General features: G+C 36.3%; 4 protein-coding genes across 11 annotated transcripts in view; 3 read left to right on the top strand and 1 right to left on the bottom strand.

Moving 5' to 3' along the window:
• Elk (Eag-like K[+] channel) overlaps window positions 1-9520 on the bottom strand; it is an 85446-nt gene extending 75926 nt beyond the window's left edge. For 2 of the 5 annotated variants that reach the window (XM_089469352.1, XM_089469353.1), the window contains exon 1: window positions 7746-9520. The gene's annotated coding sequence lies outside the window, so the exon portion shown is untranslated. The remainder of the gene's footprint in view (window positions 1-7745) is intronic. The other 3 variants (XM_089469349.1, XM_089469350.1, XM_089469351.1) reach the window with 3 other exon arrangements.
• LOC149268453 (uncharacterized) lies at window positions 1175-4662 on the top strand. Its single transcript, XM_089469354.1, has one exon. The coding sequence runs from the start codon at window positions 1175-1177 to the stop codon at window positions 4508-4510; it is 3336 nt and encodes a 1111-aa protein (XP_089325480.1). The 3' UTR covers window positions 4511-4662.
• Window positions 9521-12071: 2551 nt separating the features above from the next.
• LOC149268452 (uncharacterized) lies at window positions 12072-14011 on the top strand. 2 transcript variants are annotated; one of them, XM_089470777.1, is made up of 6 exons: window positions 12072-12231; window positions 12466-12861; window positions 12916-13100; window positions 13175-13248; window positions 13467-13793; window positions 13857-14011. In XM_089470777.1, the coding sequence occupies exons 2-6, from the start codon at window positions 12814-12816 to the stop codon at window positions 13943-13945; spliced, it is 723 nt and encodes a 240-aa protein (XP_089326903.1). In that variant the 5' UTR covers window positions 12072-12231; window positions 12466-12813; the 3' UTR covers window positions 13946-14011. The 2 variants fall into 2 exon arrangements, with proteins under 2 accessions (XP_089326903.1, XP_089326902.1); XM_089470776.1 differs by having other exon boundaries at window positions 12466-13100.
• Window positions 14012-14486: 475 nt separating this feature from the next.
• On the top strand, window positions 14487-20391 carry LOC108616236 (acidic leucine-rich nuclear phosphoprotein 32 mapmodulin). Of its 3 annotated transcripts, XM_089470773.1 has the most exons (9): window positions 14487-14646; window positions 14880-15034; window positions 15103-15275; window positions 17783-18159; window positions 18238-18317; window positions 18536-18862; window positions 18926-19002; window positions 19064-19229; window positions 19297-20391. In XM_089470773.1, exons 3-9 carry the CDS (start codon window positions 15228-15230, stop codon window positions 19338-19340), a joined length of 1119 nt encoding a protein of 372 aa, XP_089326899.1. In that variant the 5' UTR covers window positions 14487-14646; window positions 14880-15034; window positions 15103-15227; the 3' UTR covers window positions 19341-20391. The 3 variants fall into 3 exon arrangements, with proteins under 3 accessions (XP_089326899.1, XP_017866791.2, XP_089326898.1); XM_018011302.2 differs by having other exon boundaries at window positions 14880-15275; XM_089470772.1 differs by lacking the exons at window positions 14487-14646; window positions 14880-15034; window positions 15103-15275 and adding an exon at window positions 17581-17711.
• Window positions 20392-20717: the final 326 nt, after the last annotated feature.

Raw genomic sequence — 20717 nt, 5'->3', positions numbered from 1 at the left:
AAATTGACATATTCAGCCGAGACCAAGGACACGTCGAAAAGCAGCGAACATGCAAATAAATCTTTAAGGAAAAGGATATCTATACATTCGGTTCCGACGCCAACAAGGAATCCATTCGTCTCATTTCCACACTTCTATGGGAGAATGCTTAGTTTCATGTCGCTCAGCACAAGGGCCTCACAATCATCAGGTGATAGATTAGGTATAGGCAGTCCAGGTGACAGCCCACCGATCGATATCGAAGCGCATGTCATCAATTTCATGAAAGCGAACAAAATGACGTGGGACATGTTCAAGGCGCTGCCCCACAACTGGCCCTGTTCCTACGAGTCCGGCATCATTCAGCGCATGCGCAACGCGGTGAAGACCAACAAGAAGAGGACCAAGGCTGCGGCCAGAAAATCGAAGCGAAAGAAGAAAAGAACAAGTAGAAATGCAATCAAAATGCCAGAAACCAACGAACCAAACCCTGCCAAAGTCAGCTGTGGCATATGCCGTGGCCTAAAGGCAACGCTGCCCGAGGCACCGTATATGATGGAGATGCGTAAGCGTATGGAGCGCGACGAATTGAAGCAATTCTATAGATCTCACTTGATGGCCAGCAATCCATGGTCGAGCCGCTCATCGGCTAGTGAGAGCACACAAAATCCCGAGGACTTCATTTCCCAAACCCCATGGAAAGCTAAGCAAACGCTGACACAGAAGCTGATGGCGTGCTATCAGGTGCTAAGCGAGTGTGAGAAGCGCTTAGACAATAAGTTGATTCAATTGCAATGCGAGTTCTAGCTGTGGCCTGTGCTGTGCTTGAACTAGTTCAATGTACCACGAAAGTGAACTAGTTCAAGCACAGCACAGACTACAGTTGCAGAGCAACCCAGCAATCTTTTAACTATAATAAATATATACATGCATGTTCATTTTAATTGCGCAGAAGCCTTAAAGACAATTATTAATAAATAAATTTTACAAAAAAAAATATTATTTTATTTAAAGCATTTTATTTTTCATTGCAAAATGTGAATACTTCGATTTATGTCAATCAAAATGACAAACATTTCTGCACTTCTAACAATTATAAACAAAAACGAAATTATTTTTATCCAAAAAACACTAAAAAAAAAAAAAATCTAAAAAAAAAAAAAAAAGAAAGTGAACGAAAATTCCTAGTGTAAAGATGAAAGTGCTGCAAAGCAGCGACATTCTGAGCTCCGAAATCGATCGCGCTCAATGTCAATTGCAGCCGTTGCTGCTGGATCGCAGCTGTTTCGTGAAGAAACTCGGCCAACTGGATCCGTCTCAGATCGACCAGCTCGATTGGAATAATTTGAACAAGGATTTCTGTGAGTACTGGAACTATTTCGCCAGCGACGACAAGAAGCGCCAGCACGTGCTGCGCCAGATTGTCGACCCGAAAACGAACATCGATCGCAGCATCGAGGAGAAACGGGCAGCATCCCTTCTCAAGTACATCAGCCAGAGCAGGCAGCAGACGAAGGGCGAGCAAATAGTTTCTGATCTGCCCGTTGAGAAAGCAGAATGTAGAATTTCTGATGAGTTTATCAAATGCTTTCGTGACGGGCAGAGCAAAGCTAATGCTACAGTGAAGCGTCGCAAGTGCGAACGAGCCGAACCAGCTCCAGCAGGCTACCAGAGCGAGAAGCGTGCGATTTTAAAGCAACTCAAAGTCTGCCGAAATCCCTATGAAGTAGAGCTCTTAAAGCAGAAACTGAGGCGCCTCAAGGAGCTGGAGCAGCGCAGGTGTGAGGCTCCCGAAAGGCTGCTTAGGATTAGCAAAAAAACAAGCGAACAAGCTGACAATTTGTACGGCCTCAGCAAAGCTCCAGCTGACAGAGCTCCCAAGCCATTGAAGGAGAAGTTTCTGCCGTATAATACCATACCAGAAAACCATCTGCAGAAGAAAAGTCAAGTCGAGCGTAAGGCAAGGCCAACCTATATTGAAAGCATGCACAAACACAATCCATGGAATGCAGCCAATTTTGATGCAGCGATGCAGGCGGCTCGAGAAAAAAGGGGCAAACCCAAAGATTCTCCTTATACAACTAATTACCAAGAGCAATTGCAGACGTATGAAGCGAAGCTAATGAAAATACAAACTAAAAATCAGCACAATAATTTTGCTAAGGATCAGAAAGTCCATGAAGCTCAACCAGTAAAAGTCAAACCCCAAAGATCCTTGCAGGAAAATAAGAAGAATTTCAAGAACCCAAAAGCAGAAATTTCCATAAATTACTTCAGCAAAGAACAAATAATAAATAGAAGTGAAAACCTTTTAAGTTTCATTAAGAAAGAAAACACATGCGATAAACCCAAAGAACCTACTGCAACGAAATCCAACGATGTTTTTCACTTTTCACGCAGACAAAGAAAATCGAAGGGAAGAAAGAGAAAACATAAAAGTCGCGAGCCTCGTACATCAGAGCGCTCAGCTAAGCAGTCAGGAAAATCCGCAAAAGAAAACCAAAAATCACAGACAACTCCTGCAAGACAGGCAAACGCCTCAGGCACACAGCAATATCGAACAGATCTGCAGACCTTGCAAAACTTTGAAAAGAAACTGAAAAAACTCAAGAAACTAATGAAGAACAAAAAGAGGGAAATAAATGCAATGATGGAAAATGAATTCGAGCAGCGAGAAATGAAAATGAATAGCGAAAAGGAATACGAAATAAATCTGAAAGTGTTAAAGGCATTTGAGCAAAAAATTATTGATCTTAAGCAAACGAATGAGGCAAACAAACAATCGAAAAGGAAATCGATTCATGTCGATGCCATTGAGGAACTGAACAAGCATGTCAGAAGACTATCCAAATATAGCATTGATAAGCAATCGACACAAGTTCATGATGAAGACACCAAGCTCAAGGTAATTTTACTTAATGAAAACTACAACAAAAAATCTGTGAAAAACAGATTGAGCTCTAAGAACAAAGAACAAACCTCGCAAGCTTCAATCCAACTACAAAATTCCGATGATATGTCGTTTAATCGAAAGTGCAAGAGAAGCTCTAAGAAATCTCTTCACTCCCATCAAAAACAAAATATATTGGAAATCGAGAAACTGATACAGAAAGGGAATGAAATTGAAAGTAAAGTGAGTACGCAAAAATTCCAGAGGTTGGGCAAAGAGAATCATCCACTAAGTGATAGACAATTCCATAATCGAATACGTTACGAAAACCTTTTGACTATGCTAAAAAATATTGCAGAGATGTTGAAAAATCAACAGCTACGCGAAGTTCTGCAACATGTTAAAAGTCTTAAAAAGTTGATTGACATTGAGCAAAAGTCGCCAGAGAGTCTAATTGATATAAATGATTTGCAGCAATTGCAATATCGTGTGGAAAATCTATTGTACTTAAGCAAAATCGAAAAGAACAAATTGAAATTGCAGAGGCAATCTCTAGATAAATTAACTAAACTCAAAAAAACTAAATCATATTTGAAATATTCGAGTAGCACCAAATATTTGGCAAGTGTAAAAAAAATGCAAATGCTTAAAGAGCGTGCAACTGATTCTTCTTCTTCCGCTTCTGCCAAAGATTGCCGAGGTCAGGAGGTCAAACGTAGCAGAAGACAAAGCCGTATTTTAGGTGGCAACAACAACAGTTTAGTTTCTCTAGCCACAAATTTGGATACCCAAACATTGGCAGCCAATGCAGCGCCTGAGCAAGTGGAAGCCATTCTACCGCAGGATTTGCAAAATTTTCTAATTGAACAAAGAAGACGAAATAGTCATGCGAGTATTGAAAGCACACAGATGAAATTAGATGCAATAGACAAAGCAGAGGCGAATCACAATCAGAATAATGCAGAAACTTTCGAAATGCCAGCAGATGAAAAGCACGAAATTCGCACGTTTTTGTCGTTGAACAAAGTCGTTGCCTATAAAAATCCTTATGGACCACAGAAGACGCTCGATAATGTTATGCAAACTGATAAGCAGAGGACAAGCACCGACGGCCATTGGCCAATGGCAAATCCTCAATTGTCAATGCCATTCGTTGCGCCAATAGCCAAAATATCACTGCAAAATCTGGTTAAAAGAACACAAACTAAAGAGAAAGCCAAACAAAGGAAATCTGTGGAGAAACATCCAGTGCATCATTCCCATCCAACAGAGATAAGATCGAAAAGTCTTGAACTGCTGCAACTAGTCAACCCCAAGCTGCAGAAACAATCGAGTTACTCGACCCAAAGCATTTCAAGCGTCAACGAGCAATCGAAGCGGAACACCAAACTAGAAATGACAACGATAGAGAGTGAGGATCAGTTAGAAATCGAAGAAGAAGAAGCATCGCGAAATGATAGTGAAATATGGGGTATATTGAAGCAACATCCCCCACTGCCCATGCAGCCGTATATGCACGAAATGCTGCGCAAGCTAAAGACACTCGATCTGCGCATCTATTACCGCCAGATGATGAGGTCCAGCTGCAGCGCTGCGAGTGAACAGCAAGACTCTTCCAATTTAAGTATCTGCGGAAATTGATCAAATCAAGCAAGAGCTAAACTAGCAATAGACTTTTGAGATTCGACTTCAATTTGTGCAGAGACCTAAATGGGAAAAGGTGAAAAGTTTTTGTTCTGTCCGAACCACACAAAGTGTACGATTTCTGTGTGTATAATAAATTTTAAAAGTAATTTTATAGTTATTTATTTATTTATTTTATGGCGAAGAATATGTTTATTTAGTAACTTAAATATCTTTTTAATTATTTTATTTTTATTTTATTACTTTTATTACTACTTTACTCAATGCTCTTCAATTTAGTAAACAAATTTTGATAACTAGATTTAAATAGCAATAAATATTAAATTCAACATTATTATGATATATAGATAGAAGATTATAGGGAAATAATTTGTAGTTTTTTATTTTATTTTATTTTTTTATTTATTTATTTTTTTTAAGGTTACATAAAATATTTATTAGTTTAATATATAGTTGATTCTATAATAGTAATTCTATAAAACCTTAGTTATATTCTATAATATTTTGCTTTCTGTTCGATCGCTCGTCAAATGATTTTCTTATAAATAATTTGGTAAGCAACGGAAAATCCTTATTATTCAAGCTGTCTGATTAAGAGTTATTTCTACTTATATGTGCACACGCAAAAGAACAGTTTTAAATATTCATGGTTTGACCTTTTCGTGACTCTAGAGATGTTTCGCCTTATGCAAATGCCAAACTGTTTGAATAATGTCAGGTGCATCGCATCAAACGTGAACCGCTTGAACCGCCATTGCGTTGTTCTACTTTTTTTTGTATTCATGTTAAGCAATTTTTTATCTTTTTTTTATATTTTTTATTTAAGTATTTTTAGCATTTTTTTAGTATTTTCACTGTGCTAAAGGCAATACACAACAACCATTTTATAAGCAGGCGCGTTTACAAGCCAGCAAACAAAAATAATCACAGCGGGGCTAAAGCAAAAACATAAAACTATAGCAACTCGAAAACAAAAAGTTAGACCAATAAAATACCCTATAAAAATAGGGTTTTAAATACTTTTTTAATTAAAAATCAATTTGAATTATTGATATATGTATGGATGATTTATAAATATATAAAGCCAAATGTTTATTCAAGCGACAATGCCCACAACAAATGTCCATTGCCTACGGATTATCTAAAATTTATTAAACTTTAGCTAAGCATAAACAGGACTGAAGTTAAGACCCATAAAATATCCGCTTATTCCAATTTAGATAAACCCATGACCCAAAATTTTATGTTTGCGTAGTATTAAAATCAGAGCAACAACTGCGTGTTAGTCCCTGGACCAAAACAAAAATGAAATGAAAACTCGGTCAAGTGCCTTAGATAGACAGCCAAAGCGAAATATGTGCATAAAAGCAAAATATGTGCATAAAAAATTTAAATTTTAGTAACAAAAAATAAAAAACTGTGTAAAAAACTGCAACTAGCTGTTGTTTCTAGTTTGTTAATTTTGATGCTAAGCAATGCGCGTTTATTGTCGAGTTTTTTATGGCTGCCTTTTATGGCTTTAAACCGCAGCCAGCTAGAAAGCCATGCAGGGAGAGTGAGAGAGACAGAGAGCGCCCTGAAAAGTATGCTATAGAAATGTTTTGCCGAGCTCAGAGTGCAAACAGCTTGGGCCGGAAGGGGGGTGGGGTAAGGAGGGGTCACGCGGCTGAAGTTGAGGTTCAGCTGTTGATATTAATGCTGATGACAGGTGCTGGCAGAAGCTGTCGTCCCGGCCAGGTGAGGAAATTCATTTACGACCAATTAAATAGCTGACGCAATGGCGAGAAGAAAACGTAAATGAAAATATGAAATGTGCGCGCTCTACCTCTGTCTATATCTAGCTCCCCCTCACCCTCACTCTCTCCCTCACTCTGTGCGTGTGTAACTCATAAATTGACTTAATTCATATATTTAACGAGCTAGCCAATTAAATACATTCAATTTGTGTGTTTTTTATAATTTCAACAAGAAATTTTTTCATTCGCCTGAATGATTGCATTAATTGTTCATTTCATTAGGTTGGCTTTGCAAATGAAATTCTACGCTAATTATATAATTTTAATTTGTTTTCGCCACCACATGCCAACATGCTTAGCAAAGTTACTAACTAATGTGTATCTATCAAGAAATTCATTAGAATTCCAGATTTAACATTCATTTAGCAGTGTTGCTTAATTCCAAATAAAATTCTTGGAACTCATTCCGCTTTTAGTATATAATTTATGCTAAAATAATTAGAAATTGTGCGTATTTCATAAATTTAGATGTGAAGTTGGACTTGGAATGTGTATAGTATACTAAGAAAGTTAGACTAAACTGTTATCTTAGCAGCTGTATTTTAATTAGAATTTCAGAATATGTTAATCGAAAATACTCTCACTCGTTATTCAGCTCTTATAAATATATGCGAAGCATAACAACTGGATGTATGCTACCCTCGCCTCAGCTCTCTCTTTGCAAACTGAAAATTCTCCAAATGCTATTGCTTGCAAATATTGACAAGGTGTAGAGAAAACGTCAGTCATTCGGCAAATCATTTGATCAAACAGAAAATATAATATTACATATCAAAAAGTTATCAATACAAATTATTACTTTGTATATCATATATACGTCTAAAGGAAATCAACTAAGACATCTCTTTGAGATAGATTTTCATTCCTAGAATTAAGTATATAAAATATATATATCACATTTCTATAATAATATCAAATATTTTTGCACAGCTTCAATTTTCCCTTAAATTGCAAAAGCCAATTAGATTTCAGTTTAAATCCATTTTGTTATTCAATACAAATCAAGGAATATTAATTTCCGCTATTTCCACGGCGCAGAAAATTCAACTTATTAGCCTTTGACATTTATATTAATTTATTTTCTTCTTCACAATTTTTTTTTTTTTTTTGCCAATTAGATTGCGTTAAGCCAAAAATTTTTGCCAATCAGTGGCACGTAATACACACTCACACACGCACGCATAGACAAGCATCAATCAATCATACGCCGCGTGCACCGTTGCCATATCAAAAATGTCTTCATGACAATGTTGCTCAATAATCACATCCACCGCAAAAACCGCAAAAAAAAATGGAAAATTTGCACATATTCCCGCGAATATGCGTGTGTGTGTGTGTGTGGGTGGTGGCACATTTCAATGCGGCTTTGAAATGCAAATAAGTGTGTGTAAAGCGAATTTCGTACACAAGTCGCAAATCAAAGTGCACACACCTACCTTTTCGTCTCGAACAGCTGCGCGTGAGAGCAGCTCGAATTTTGTTCTTTGCTTCCTTCTGCGGTTTTGGCCTTCAGGCAGCGGCCTGTTTAGCGGTTGTAATTGTTGTTGTTGTTTTGTCGCTTGTTGCTTGTTGCTTCTTCAATATTGGTTACACATATACAAACACTTTTTTTTAACCGACATTGCGCAAATTCGTTTGAGGTGGCATGAAAAATAAATCAAGCAAGCGACATGTACTTACATAAAAAAAAATGATTAAAATATGAAAAGCAAAGAGCGCGTGAAAGACTTTCCAAAAGGAAAAGATAACAGCTTAGTTGATAAACATTTTGGTACAGTAAAAGCACGCTGAAAGGCTGCAAGGCTTGTTAACAGGATTTTCTTAAATCGGTCCTATCATTATTTAGCAACTATTTAAAATTTAAAAAAATAAAAATTTACAAGCTAACACAAAAAAAAAATTGTAAATAAATTATATTAAAATTTAAAAAACTTAAAAAATTTGTTTGCTGAATTATATTATATTATATTATATTATATTATATTATATTATATTATATTATATTATATTATATTATATTATATTATATTATATTATATTTTAACAAATGCTTAAGAAATTTCAACTTTAAAGTTTATTTAAAATTTGTATTTAGTCAATGGATTTAAATTTTGTCTACTATAATTGCTTTCCATTTTTTTTTTTTTTTAAATGGCAAAAAATATATATATATAAAAATTTATAATACTATTCGTTTGTATGTCAGCTAAAAGTCTTTTTAAAACTAATATTTAAAAACAAAATACAAAGAAAAAATCAGATAAATATGTTTTTATAAATTATTTGCATTTTCTTTTAGTTTAAAAAATAGCGATAATCAACAAACAGCCTTAAATATTTTTAATTTTGTAATCAACTAAACCTTCTATATAACTTTTCCTTAAGCGAGCCCTTACTGTACACGATTATTTATATCTGTCTGCTTGTCTGGCAAGGCCGCGTAACTGATTTAAATTACAGTGACAACTGTCGCATGTGTGACATTTCAACACACACACATATATATATGTATATGTATATGATATAAATCATGCACTTGCATATTTTTGGTTAGCTGTGCGTGGCTACATATGTTAATTTTTAGCTTAAGTTCTAATTCTAATTGTTTTTGTTTTTTTTTTTTATTTCGGACACATTATTTTTATTTTTATTTTATTTTATTTTATTTTTTTTTTTTTTTTTTTTTTTTTTTTTTTTTTTTTTTTTTTTTTTTTGATTCGCTTAAGTGATTTTACAATATGTAGACGCGCACGATTTGAATATATTTTCTTCTCTTTTTTTTAGAATTTTGGATTTATGATTTCAGCACTTTGGTAAATAAAACTGAAAATGCTAAAGGGAAATTTGTGATTTACGTTTGATTAGGGGCTTGGCGTAGACATAATTTTATTTATTTTTTTTAATTCCCCGATTAATTTGTTTTCACTTTTCACATGGCTTTAAGAATTTATTGGCAACATTGTTGCCAGCAACACAATTTTTTGGCTTGCACTTGAACTAGTTGGCCAGTTGTCGTCTGCACTTTCCCTGACAATGTCTCTCTTTCTCTCTCTCCCTGTCTCTGTCGCTGTCTCTGTCTACTTGTCCACTGATAACGTTCTGAAACTTGAGTATTTGCAATCGAGTTGTGCGCGTTCGTCCGCTACCTTTGATTTGGCACGTCCGCTTTTCGAAGACACTCAACAGCAACTGTTGCAAATATCGAAAAGGCAACTTGTGGCTGCTGCATCTTCAGCGAAAGAGCTTTGCCCAAAAGCTTTTTGCGTCAAGCACAAAAGCAAACTGTTGAATTCAAGAGAGAAAGAGAAAGACACACACACACACACTCACAGAGATGGAGAGAGTACTGAAAGCAGAGAGTGAAAGCCAAACGAAGAGCGCACGATTTATATTTTCCTGTTTTGCTTGCAGTTAATTTGCTTTTAATAATTTCTTATTCGACTAGCCTTTATTTGCATTTGTTTTCAAGCTCCAACACTACTAATTAAAAGCTTTTTAACTAATTAGTGAGTAATTATTTATTCAACCGGCAGGCTAAAGGGTATTTAAATGATTATAGTCGAAGCCTTTTATTAGCCCCTTTTGGAAATTGAATTGAATGCAGCGCGAGTTTTGCAACGTGAACCAAAAGTAGATTTGCTTGAATTGCAGTAAATTAGAAATCAGAGTTTTGTATTTTGCATCTATGTAAATTTTATATATAATAGAATTAAAATTAAGAATTATTTTAATAATTCAATGAAAGATGAATCAAGCTAATTTTAATAGGACAATTAATAATAAATTAACTGTTGCAAAATACAACAAAAAATAAAGTATTAACATATAATTTTTTAAAAAATCTCCTGACAAATTACGACAATCAAAATTTTTACAAATATTTTGTAAAGTTTTTTATTAAAATGCAGAAGGCCTTGCACTTGAAAACATTAAAAATAATTAAATGAATAAGCCTTTATTAAATTTGATGAATTTATACGTTAAAATAAATATGTTATATAAATATGTTATATACATACATATGTATATATGTCTGCCTATGTATAAGAGCTATTACCATAAGAATTGCTTAATTCAGCAGCTGGATATTCTACTGAGCTTTCATTGAAGCTAATAACAACATTAATGTGGTCTTAACGCAAACACACAAACAGGTGTGTATGTATGCATGTCTGTAAGTGTGTGCGAGTGCGTGTGCGGGTTTATGTCAAGTTTACTTAAGCGACACTTGTCTGTCTTAAGGAAATCACACCCACCCACACACACACACACACACACACACACGCACGCAATTTAACACTGTTGTGTGGCAGCTGTAGCAGCTGGAAAAGCTTTGTTTATTTTTGGCCAAACAAATGGCCACGTGTTACATACAGGGCTTCGCACCTGAACAACAGCAGGCGATGTAAGAGCTACAGGTGCAGCCGCTCAGGCAGGCATGATGGGCGCACGTTTGGCGAATTTGCGGAACGGAAGGACGCGCGCCGTTGCTTAATTAATAGAGCAAAGGCAATAAAATATAGCTGAGATTCACGCGCAACGGCAAGTGCTGTCTCTTTCCTTCTCTCTCTCTCTCTCTCTCTCTCTCTTACTCTGCCACTCTCCGCCTTCTTTGTCTCTCATGTTTGCCACACCTTTAACGGCATGAAATCACAACTTAATTATGTGCATTAAAATTAACCGTTAAACGACACTTAAAATATTCAAAGGCCTCAAGTTCAGAATTGCGGCCTCCGTTTCAAAATGGCGCCTCTCTGTGTAGGTGTGTATGTGTATGTCTGTTGCGTGCCTGTTTGTGTGTATGTTAAAAGCTACTCAACGGGTTTTTTTCGGTCTGTTTTCGACTGGCCGTTCATTGACTTTTTAATTGGCTAATTATAATCGATGCTCAGTCGGCGTTTCCTGTCTTTATTGCTTGCGTAGCTATGGCTATATTGGTCCACTCTTTTCTAAATTTACTCGCGCTTTGTTTTCAAGGTCTTCTATTGTTTTGCCTGTTGCGTTGGCTTAGCTATAATTAATATGCTATTGATATGGATTTCATTTGGTTTCGCTTTGAGCTGCTTGTCACGCCCAGAAGCACGTGCAGCCGCGACAACGCAACCTTCATTATGCATTACTATGTTTAATTACAATAGTAATGTATATATCGCCGACTTATGCAAACAGCAACATAATTTAAATTAACACCTTATACAATAAATCACTATTTACTTAAACAACGCATGTATTATTTGAAACATCAAAATAAATAAATAAATGAATAAAAAAAACTGAGTTTGACATGAAACTCGTGACGAATTTATATGCAACTGCACTAATTAGAGTCAGCGCAATTGTTGAAATATTACCGCTTTAGTCTTCGATCATCGATCAGAACGATCGGTTCAACATCGATATGTATGTTTACGCAGTTCGAGTAGCTAGAAGCGTCATCTATCGGTTAGTAGCAAATACAGTTTTATTACACTTATTCATATTTCTTCATCTGCCCAAGCTGTACGCATATCAAAGACACAAACCATAGGCTATGTTAAATTTTACTGTATAAAGCGTATTCCAAATTCACCAGTTACTGTACAAAACAACTCTAATATCATCCAGCATAGACTACAAAATGCTACTCTCTTACATAATAGAAAAAAGTTCTCCAGTTCCAAGACATTTCCGAACAGTGTGGAGTCACTATGTTATATGAGGAGCAGTTCTGGTATGCAAATGCCGCCAGCTGCTATCGATAATGGAAGATAAGAGCTACCCCCGATATTATCAGTAGTATTGGCGATAGTTGCGCAGCTCTAACATTCTTATCGCACATCCCTAGCGCTTTATACTGGTTGCTTTTTTGTTGCTTGTTGTTGTTGTTGGTTGGAAAATACAATTAAAAATTGATTTTAATATTTAAATATTCAACGTATCAAGGTAAGTCTGAATAGCGGCACATTGTGTACCCAAAAAATATGCCAAATGCGGAAAAGCTGCCGAAAAACGTGTCAAAGGGCCGTTTGAAAATAGCGCGTCACAAGTGTGTGTGCGTATAGATGGTTGTGTGTGTAAAAATGCGCTAACGTACGATTAAAGTACACACATGAGCAACTATTAACGCATTTTTCCAGCCAATATATATAGTAAATCATTTTCTTGTATATTTCCTAGACAACAACGCGTCGGGTGGCGGCGTCAAAAATACCAAGGAAGCACAAAAAAGAAAAATTTGCAAGGTGTTTGTGAGTACGCGAGTGTGTGTGTGCGCGAGTGTGTGTTCTTGTGTGTGACAACGACGAGCAACGACTTTGCTGCCGCTGCTTCTGGTGCGTGCGCGCTGTCGCAAGGGACCAACACACCAACACATTCACATTGAAGCAATTTTCCATTGTATTGGTGTATCCTTTGGCATTTCTGCGAGCTTGGTTGGAAGTACGAAAGAAAATTTGCTTTTACCAAATCATAAACAAGTGCAGCTGAAGACGTTTTCAAAAGAAATCAAAAACCACACCAAATAAAATGGAGAAGAGAATAGAATTGGAGAGACGCGCACGCAAAGCGAATCAGGTAAGTTTTCTTTTTGTTTTAAACATGCAATTTATTAAAGGTGGACGGAAGAAGGAAGCGAAGTGCAAAACAAATACAAGCCGAAAAAACAACAAAATCAAGGATTTGGAAACGCTGAAACCCTTGAAGGAGTTCAAAAACTTAAATATATTGGATCTATTCAATAATGATGCCACAGAAGTGAAAAACTACCATGAGAAGATATTCAAGATGTTGCCCTCGTTAAATTTGTTAGATGGGTAAGGATTACTACTATATACATATATGTATTTTTATATAAAGTAATGTCTTTATGTTTATTTTTCTTTTATAGATTTACAATTGAGGAGGTACAATCGGAAGGTGATGATGATGATGAAGTCAATGGCAATGACTTCGAGGATGAAGGTGTGTACCACAAAAGACAGCATTTCTCCAAGGAACTGCTAATAATTGCCATAAATTTGCTGTATTATACAGATCTAGCGATCGTTCTCTCTCATTGTTAGTTTCGTACTTCGGATCATAGTCACTCTCATTTCTTATTGTCACATTCCCTATTTGCACTAAGATCAGTTCAGTCCATATCGTACACATTACAACACACAGATTCTGTCGACTTTCAGATGAGCCCAGTGCCTTCTGTGTAAATGGTCTAGAAATCGATTTAGACGAGCTCGATGCATTGGAGCAGCGCGTTAAAGCCAAAAAACGTTTGCAGGAAATGCAAAATCAAAAGCAAAAGCCTCCCGATGCTGAAAATGATGAAGTAGACGAATTAGATGAATATTTAAAAGAACTGCAAATCAAAGAGAAAGCAAAGCTCGAGAGCCAATCTGTGATAGAGGCTAGCCATCTCACAGTACAGCCGAATAACAACCAATCAAACACGAATTTTGCAATTTTAATCTATTGGTTTTTAGCAATATTAAATCTGGCGAATGCCGCCTATTGTAAGCATTTGTGCGTAAAGAAATTTAATTAAAACCTTATCAATTTGCTTGCATTGCTTGCAGTTTCTGGTGGAGATGATGATGAGGAAGATAGCGATGAGAGTGAAGACGGGGACAATGGCGACGTATCCCTGTCGGAGGTAAATCAATAATTTATATCCATATAACAATCAGTCAGTTAACTTATTGTTTATAAATAAATAAATGAATAAAACAAACTGAGTTTGACATGAAACACGTGACGAATTTATATGCAACTGCACTAATTAGAGTCGGCGCAATTGTTGAAATATTACCGCTTTAGTCTTCGATCATCGATCAGAACGATCAGTTCAACATCGATATGTATGTTTACGCAGTTCGAGTAACTAGAAGCGTCATCTATCGGTTAGTAGCAAATACAGTTTTATTACACTTATTTATATTTCTTCATCTGTCCAAGCTGTACGCATATCAAAGACACAAACCATAGGCTATGTTAAATTTTACTGTATAAAGCGTATTCCAAATTCACCAGTTACTGTAGAAAACAACTCTAATATCATCCAGCGTAGACTACAAAATGCTACTCTCTTAGTTCTCCAGTTCTAACACATTTCCGAACAGTGTGGAGTCACTATGTTATATGAGGAGCAGTTCTGGTATGCAAATGCCGCCAGCTGCTATCGATAATGGAAGATAAGAGCTACCCCCGATATTATCAGTAGTATTGGCGATAGTTGCGCAGCTCTAACATTCTTATCGCACATCCCTAGCGCTTTATACTGGTTGCTTTTTTGTTGCTTGTTGTTGTTGTTGGTTGGAAAATACAATTAAAAATTGATTTTAATATTTAAATATTCAACGTATCAAGGTAAGTCTGAATAGCGGCACATTGTGTACCCAAAAAATATGCCAAATGCGGAAAAGCTGCCAAAAAACGTGTCAAATCCCTTTTGAAAATAGCGCGTCACAAGTGTGTGTGCGTATAGATGGTTGTGTGTGTAAAAATGCGCTAACGTACGATTAAAGTACACACATGAGCAACTATTAACGCATTTTTCCAGCCAATATATATAGTAAATCATTTTCTTGTATATTTCCTAGACAACAACGCGTCGGGTGGCGGCGTCAAAAATACCAAGGAAGCACAAAAAAGAAAAATTTGCAAGGTGTTTGTGAGTACGCGAGTGTGTGCGTGCGCGAGTGTGTGTTCTTGTGTGTGACAACGACGAGCAACGACTTTGCTGCCGCTGCTTCTGGTGCGTGCGCGCTGTCGCAAGGGACCAACACACCAACACATTCACATTGAAGCAATTTTCCATTGTAGTGGTGTATCCTTTGGCATTTCTGCGAGCTTGGTTGGAAGTACGAGAGAAAATTTGCTTTTACCAAATCATAAACAAGTGCAGCTGAAGACGTTTTCAAAAGAAATCAAAAACCACACCAAATAAAATGGAGAAGAGAATAGAATTGGAGAGACGCGCACGCAAAGCGAATCAGGTAAGTTTTCTTTTTGTTTTAAACATGCAATTTATTAAAGGTGGACGGAAGAAGGAAGCGAAGTGCAAAACAAATACAAGCCGAAAAAACGCGCAAAATTAAATAGTTTGTTTTTTTTTTGTGTGATTACACAAATTTTCAATGTGTGAATGTGTGTGCAACAATAACTACGCCATCATGTAAATCTAGTTTCAATTTGTGTCGCTGTCGACGCCATAAAAAAGAGCGCAAAAAGCACTAAGCGAAGAAGAAGAAGCGGCAAATAACATCCATCGGTGGAAAAAAAAAAATTGATCGCCATAAGCAAATTCACACACACAGCTACATGTACTACGTATGTGTGTCGCGAGCAGTGTTGCCATGTGCGCGCATTTTGCGCCTGTGCTTTGCTCAAATTGATGAAATACAGCAGATATTCCAATTATTACATTTATCATATGTAATTAAAAGTTCATATATGCGCAATAATATGTAGCCAAGATTCGATTTATGATATGCATGCGCTTATGCGAGCTGATCGTGATATGCACAAAGCAGAAGTTGCGCCAGCTGGCAATGCTTCTAAAATCTGTTGTTGTTGCTGCCTTTGCCGGCCTTCAATTGTGACAAACACTGTAATAAAAACATATGTATGTGTATGTATGCGTATGCGTGCGTACGTATGTGTGTGAGTGTTTGTATGCCATGCTTGTAATTTCAGGTTATTTGATACCAAAATGTATCTATAACAACATTATAGCGCGCGCATCATTCATATATACACACATACATATATGTATGTGTATGCATACAGGCTAACAAGAAACGTGTATGCACATAATAATCGACACATTCTCGCCAATGCCGATGGGTCGCCAGCTTTAGCTATAGCTGCTGCTGAGACATGCACACACACACACACACAGGCATATTGACTGCGCAGTCATAAATACCCTCACACACACATTCGCACACAGAGACACACATCTGCTGTCGCAGGCTAGACTTTTCACAATGCAAAAAACCGGCCGCCCCAAACGAAACGGTACATGCACTGTTTACATGCACTTCCCTCTCTCCACTCATATTCGTATGTATAAGCATACACACATACGTATATATGTATCTCTCTCACTCGGCACAAGAAATGCGAACCAGAACGGAACAGAGGAGACAAACCTGTCTTTTTTTTTTTTCTTTTTTGGTGTGTGGCACTTTTGCTGATTAATAAACATGCGCTCTGGCAAGGCCTACTCAATCAGGCACCCACAACCCACTCCGCCCAACCAAAATGCACACACAGAGGTCCAACTACACATACAGCTGTACAACCACACGCGGCCACACATAGTCAAAGCTAAGCTAATATGCACACGCTCCAAAGCTTAAGCTGCGTGCGGTTGTATGTGTGTGTGAGCACTCATTTAACTACGTCGGTATTTGTGTGCATGTAACTGTCCAGCAGAACAGATGAAACGCGGTGCTGCTGCTGCTCAGAACGTAAAATGTCGCCAGCCATTGTTGCCATTGTTGCCATTGTTGCCATCGCAAGAAACTGTAAATCTATAAACTGGACTACTCTAATTTGTCTAATCAGAAAATAATCAAGGGCAACTAGAAAATGCTAACGCTCTCAATCGCATATTTCAAGCGGAAGTCCAACGCTTATCAAAAGTCTCAAGTAAAAACCGTTTGTCTGATTCTCTTGCGCTTAGGCGCAACAACTACCAAATAAAAAAGTCGTTTGTCAACATACAATTTGTTATTGCTGTTATTGGGGTTAGTGCAGCTGCCGGCTTGTTCCATTCCGCAAATCGGAGGACTTGTATACTGTTTTCCTTTTCATCCCCATCTCCCTTCCAACCCCGTGCAACCCCCCTTGAAGTACTTCATAACATTTCATTTCGTTTCAATTTTGTTTGTAACACGCGCGCGTATTGCGCTGCCATGTTATCAGCACTTGCTCTTTGCGCTGCTCTTTCAATGCCCATTTTCGCGCATTCCGTTTTGTGGCGCGTACGTCACACGTACACGCACACACATACACAACTGCTGCAAAAAAAAAGCTGTTACATAAACGCGTTGCCACTTTTTCAGTTGGGAGCTAGGTGCGCAATATGTTTCAAAATCATTGTTGTTGTCTCAGCACAGTAAATTGTTTTTCATTTTTACCATAATTATATTCGTTATTCTTAATGCGCCATTTTGTGTGTCAGTTTTGATTGCAATCAAAAAAAATGTTTTGCGTTTGATCGATTTTTTGCGTATGTATTGTTTTTCATTTTGAGTTTTTTCTTTTGCGCTCGTTCTGGCACACGTTCACACAGACATGGCAGACTGTCAGAGACTCGCAATACGCTGAATACACAGGCAGTGTGACCAAATCGTCTAATGTTAAATATGCCCATTTCCGTATGCAGCACAGGAATCGCTGACAGTACGAAATACCAAAATGAAGTTATATGAGATGAATATTGTTGAAATGAATTTGAATAATAAATTATTTTCCCTTTTCTATAAACGCACAGATATTAGAACTGAATCTGGATAACTGCAGGAGTACAAGCATTGTTGGCCTTACAGATGAATACACCGCCTTGGAAACATTAAGTTTGATAAATGTGGGTTTGACCACACTGAAAGGTTTCCCCAAGTTACCCAATTTAAAGAAATTGGAATTATCTGATAATCGAATTTCGAGTGGCCTCCACTATTTAACGACCAGCCCGAAATTACAATATTTGAATTTATCTGGCAACAAAATCAAGGATTTGGAAACGCTGAAACCCTTGAAGGAGTTCAAAAACTTAAATATATTGGATCTATTCAATAATGATGCCACACAAGTGGAAAACTACCGTGAGAAGATATTCAAGATGTTGCCCTCGTTAAACTTTTTAGATGGGTAAGGATTACTACTATATATGTACATATGTGTATTTTTATATAAAGTAATGTCTTTATGTTTATTTTTCTTTTATAGATTTGATTGTAATGATGAGGAGGTACAATCGGAAGGTGATGATGATGATGAAGTCAATGGCAATGACTCCGAGGATGAAGGTGTGTACCACAAAAGACAGCATTTCTTCAAGGAACTGCTAATAATTGCCATAAATTTGCTGTATTATACAGATCTAGCGATCGTTCTATCTCATTGTTAGTTTCGTACTTCGGATCATAGTCACTCTCATTTCTTATTGTCACATTCCCTATTTGCACTAAGATCAGTTCAGTCCATATCGTACACATTACAACACACAGATTCTGTCGACTTTCAGATGAGCCCAGTGCCTTCTGTGTAAATGGTCTAGAAATCGATTTAGACGAGCTCGATGCATTGGAGCAGCGCGTTAAAGCCAAAAAACGTTTGCAGGAAATGCAAAATCAAAAGCAAAATCCTCCCGATGCTGAAAATGATGAAGTAGACGAATTAGATGAATATTTAAAAGAACTGCAAATCAAAGAGAAAGCAAAGCTCGAGAGCCAATCTGTGATAGAGGCTAGCCATCTCACAGTACAGCCGAATAACAACCAATCAAACACGAATTTTGCAATTTTAATCTATTGGTTTTTAGCAATATTAAATCTGGCGAATGCCGCCTATTGTAAGCATTTGTGCGTAAAGAAATTTAATTAAAACCTTATCAATTTGCTTGCATTGCTTGCAGTTTCTGGTGGAGATGATGATGAGGAAGATAGCGATGAGAGTGAAGACGGGGACAATGGCGACGTATCCCTGTCGGAGGTAAATCAATAATTTATATCCATATAACAATCAGTCAATTAACTTATTGTTTATATGGCAGGTCTATAATGATGATCTAGAAGAAGATAATTCTGATTGGGAAGAAGGCGAGGGCGGCGATGAGGATGAGGATGAAGATTCAGATATTGATGAGGCCGATGGTGATCCAAATGAATCGGCTGCATCTGTCAATAATGCCAAGGATGAGAAGGATGCTGAGAAGCCAGGTGAGTAAGAGATAAACATATGAATATTTAAAAGATAGTTAATGTTATTAATGTTTGACTTTTCCAGATGAAACGCATGCTAGGGGCAAGAAGAGAAAGCATGATGGTTAGAAGCATCTACAAACTGTATCGTCTTTGTACGTTATAAATTTAAATATATACACCAATACAAACAAACAAACACACACATACACATACACACCCACATAATAAGTACAGTAACAACAAATAAGAAATCACATCATATTTTGATAAAACAAACAAAAGAGTAAATAAGAAGGGCCCCATTAGAAAAAATCAACATTTATTTCGTTACATTTTAAGCTAATTATTCTAAAGAAAAGAAAAACAATGTAATAATCAAAAGAAAAAAACATAAAAATGATGATATATTGTAAGTGAATACTAAAACAAAAACAATAAGAAACAGACTACACACACACACAGACAACTATAGGAACCGAACCCAAAATGTGGCACACAAAAAAGCAAATGAAAATGAAACAAAAAACAAAAGAAAACAAAATAGAGAGTTCCAATTAAATTCATTTTTGGCAATTAAATTTGTATTCTGAGACACAATTGTAAAATTGCTTAGCATTAAGTTAAAAAGTTTGTCAATATATAATGATTGCAAAAATAATGTAAAATTAAAACAAAAGAAAACCCACAAACATTTTACAATGATGATAATGATGATGATATGTTACATTTGAAAGGAAAAAAAGAAAACAAAATTTGCCAACTTGCGCCTGTAATTTTGTTTTTTACGTACTTTTTGCTTTATAATTTGAAAACTTATAATAATTTTTTGATTTGCTGCTTCTCTCCGGTTTCGTATTACAAAGATCTTTAAACAATTTAACTACTAAGGAGGATTTTTAACTAACTCTTAAGTCATTCCTTTTTGAATATACATACATTAAACATTACACAAAAATTAGTTAAGCACAATTTTAATTTATATTTATGAAAAAATATTGTCAAAATCATTGTTATCCACATCCCACATTCTCTCTATAAACTCAAAATTGTTTAAACAAATGAAGATACACACATAATTTTAAGTACACACAACTATATTGTCATACAAATTTGTTTCCAGTTCTTCAAAAACAGTAGTAGCATGCAATACAATATATTAGACAAGAATATATAAATACATATATTTTTTCATTTCATTTAACAACAAAAAACAGCAACAAATGCAATACGTTTGTTAAGGTACAGACAAATTGTATAAACACCGAAAGCGAGACCGAAATACATAAAAATTAAATAATTTTAAACAATCTCGTTTCACTGGCTAGAGCACATATAAAAACGCATAATTTTTAATTCAATATTAGAACTTCAATCTAAATATGCATAAACTATCGATGATGCCTATCGAAACATCGGCAAAATTTTAGCCGGTATCCAACACACAGACACAGCTCAAATGTAAATTTCCCAACACTGAGCGGCACTTGAACATGCGCAAAAGAG

This window comes from Drosophila arizonae, chromosome 5 (assembly GCF_054131065.1).
Source record: "Drosophila arizonae isolate 15081-1271.41 chromosome 5, UAZ_ARI_1.0, whole genome shotgun sequence".
NCBI classification, from domain to species: Eukaryota; Metazoa; Arthropoda; class Insecta; order Diptera; family Drosophilidae; genus Drosophila; species Drosophila arizonae.
Note: the sequence above shows the minus strand (reverse complement) of the source record. Positions and strands in the feature narration are given on the sequence as shown.

Bases quoted from the DNA above. Each gene is read 5' to 3' on its own strand.
- LOC108616236 (XM_089470772.1), top strand. From the start codon at position 17,646: ATGTTAAATATGCCCATTTCCGTATGCAGCACAGGAATCGCTGACAGT. The intron at 18,863-18,925 runs GTAAGCATTTGT...CATTGCTTGCAG, and splicing joins TCTGGCGAATGCCGCCTATT to TTTCTGGTGGAGATGATGAT. The intron at 19,003-19,063 runs GTAAATCAATAA...TTTATATGGCAG, and splicing joins GCGACGTATCCCTGTCGGAG to GTCTATAATGATGATCTAGA.
- LOC149268453 (XM_089469354.1), top strand. From the start codon at position 1,175: ATGAAAGTGCTGCAAAGCAGCGACATTCTGAGCTCCGAAATCGATCGC.
- LOC149268452 (XM_089470776.1), top strand. From the start codon at position 12,814: ATGGAGAAGAGAATAGAATTGGAGAGACGCGCACGCAAAGCGAATCAG. The intron at 13,101-13,174 runs GTAAGGATTACT...TTTCTTTTATAG, and splicing joins TCGTTAAATTTGTTAGATGG to ATTTACAATTGAGGAGGTAC. The intron at 13,249-13,466 runs GTGTGTACCACA...GTCGACTTTCAG, and splicing joins CAATGACTTCGAGGATGAAG to ATGAGCCCAGTGCCTTCTGT.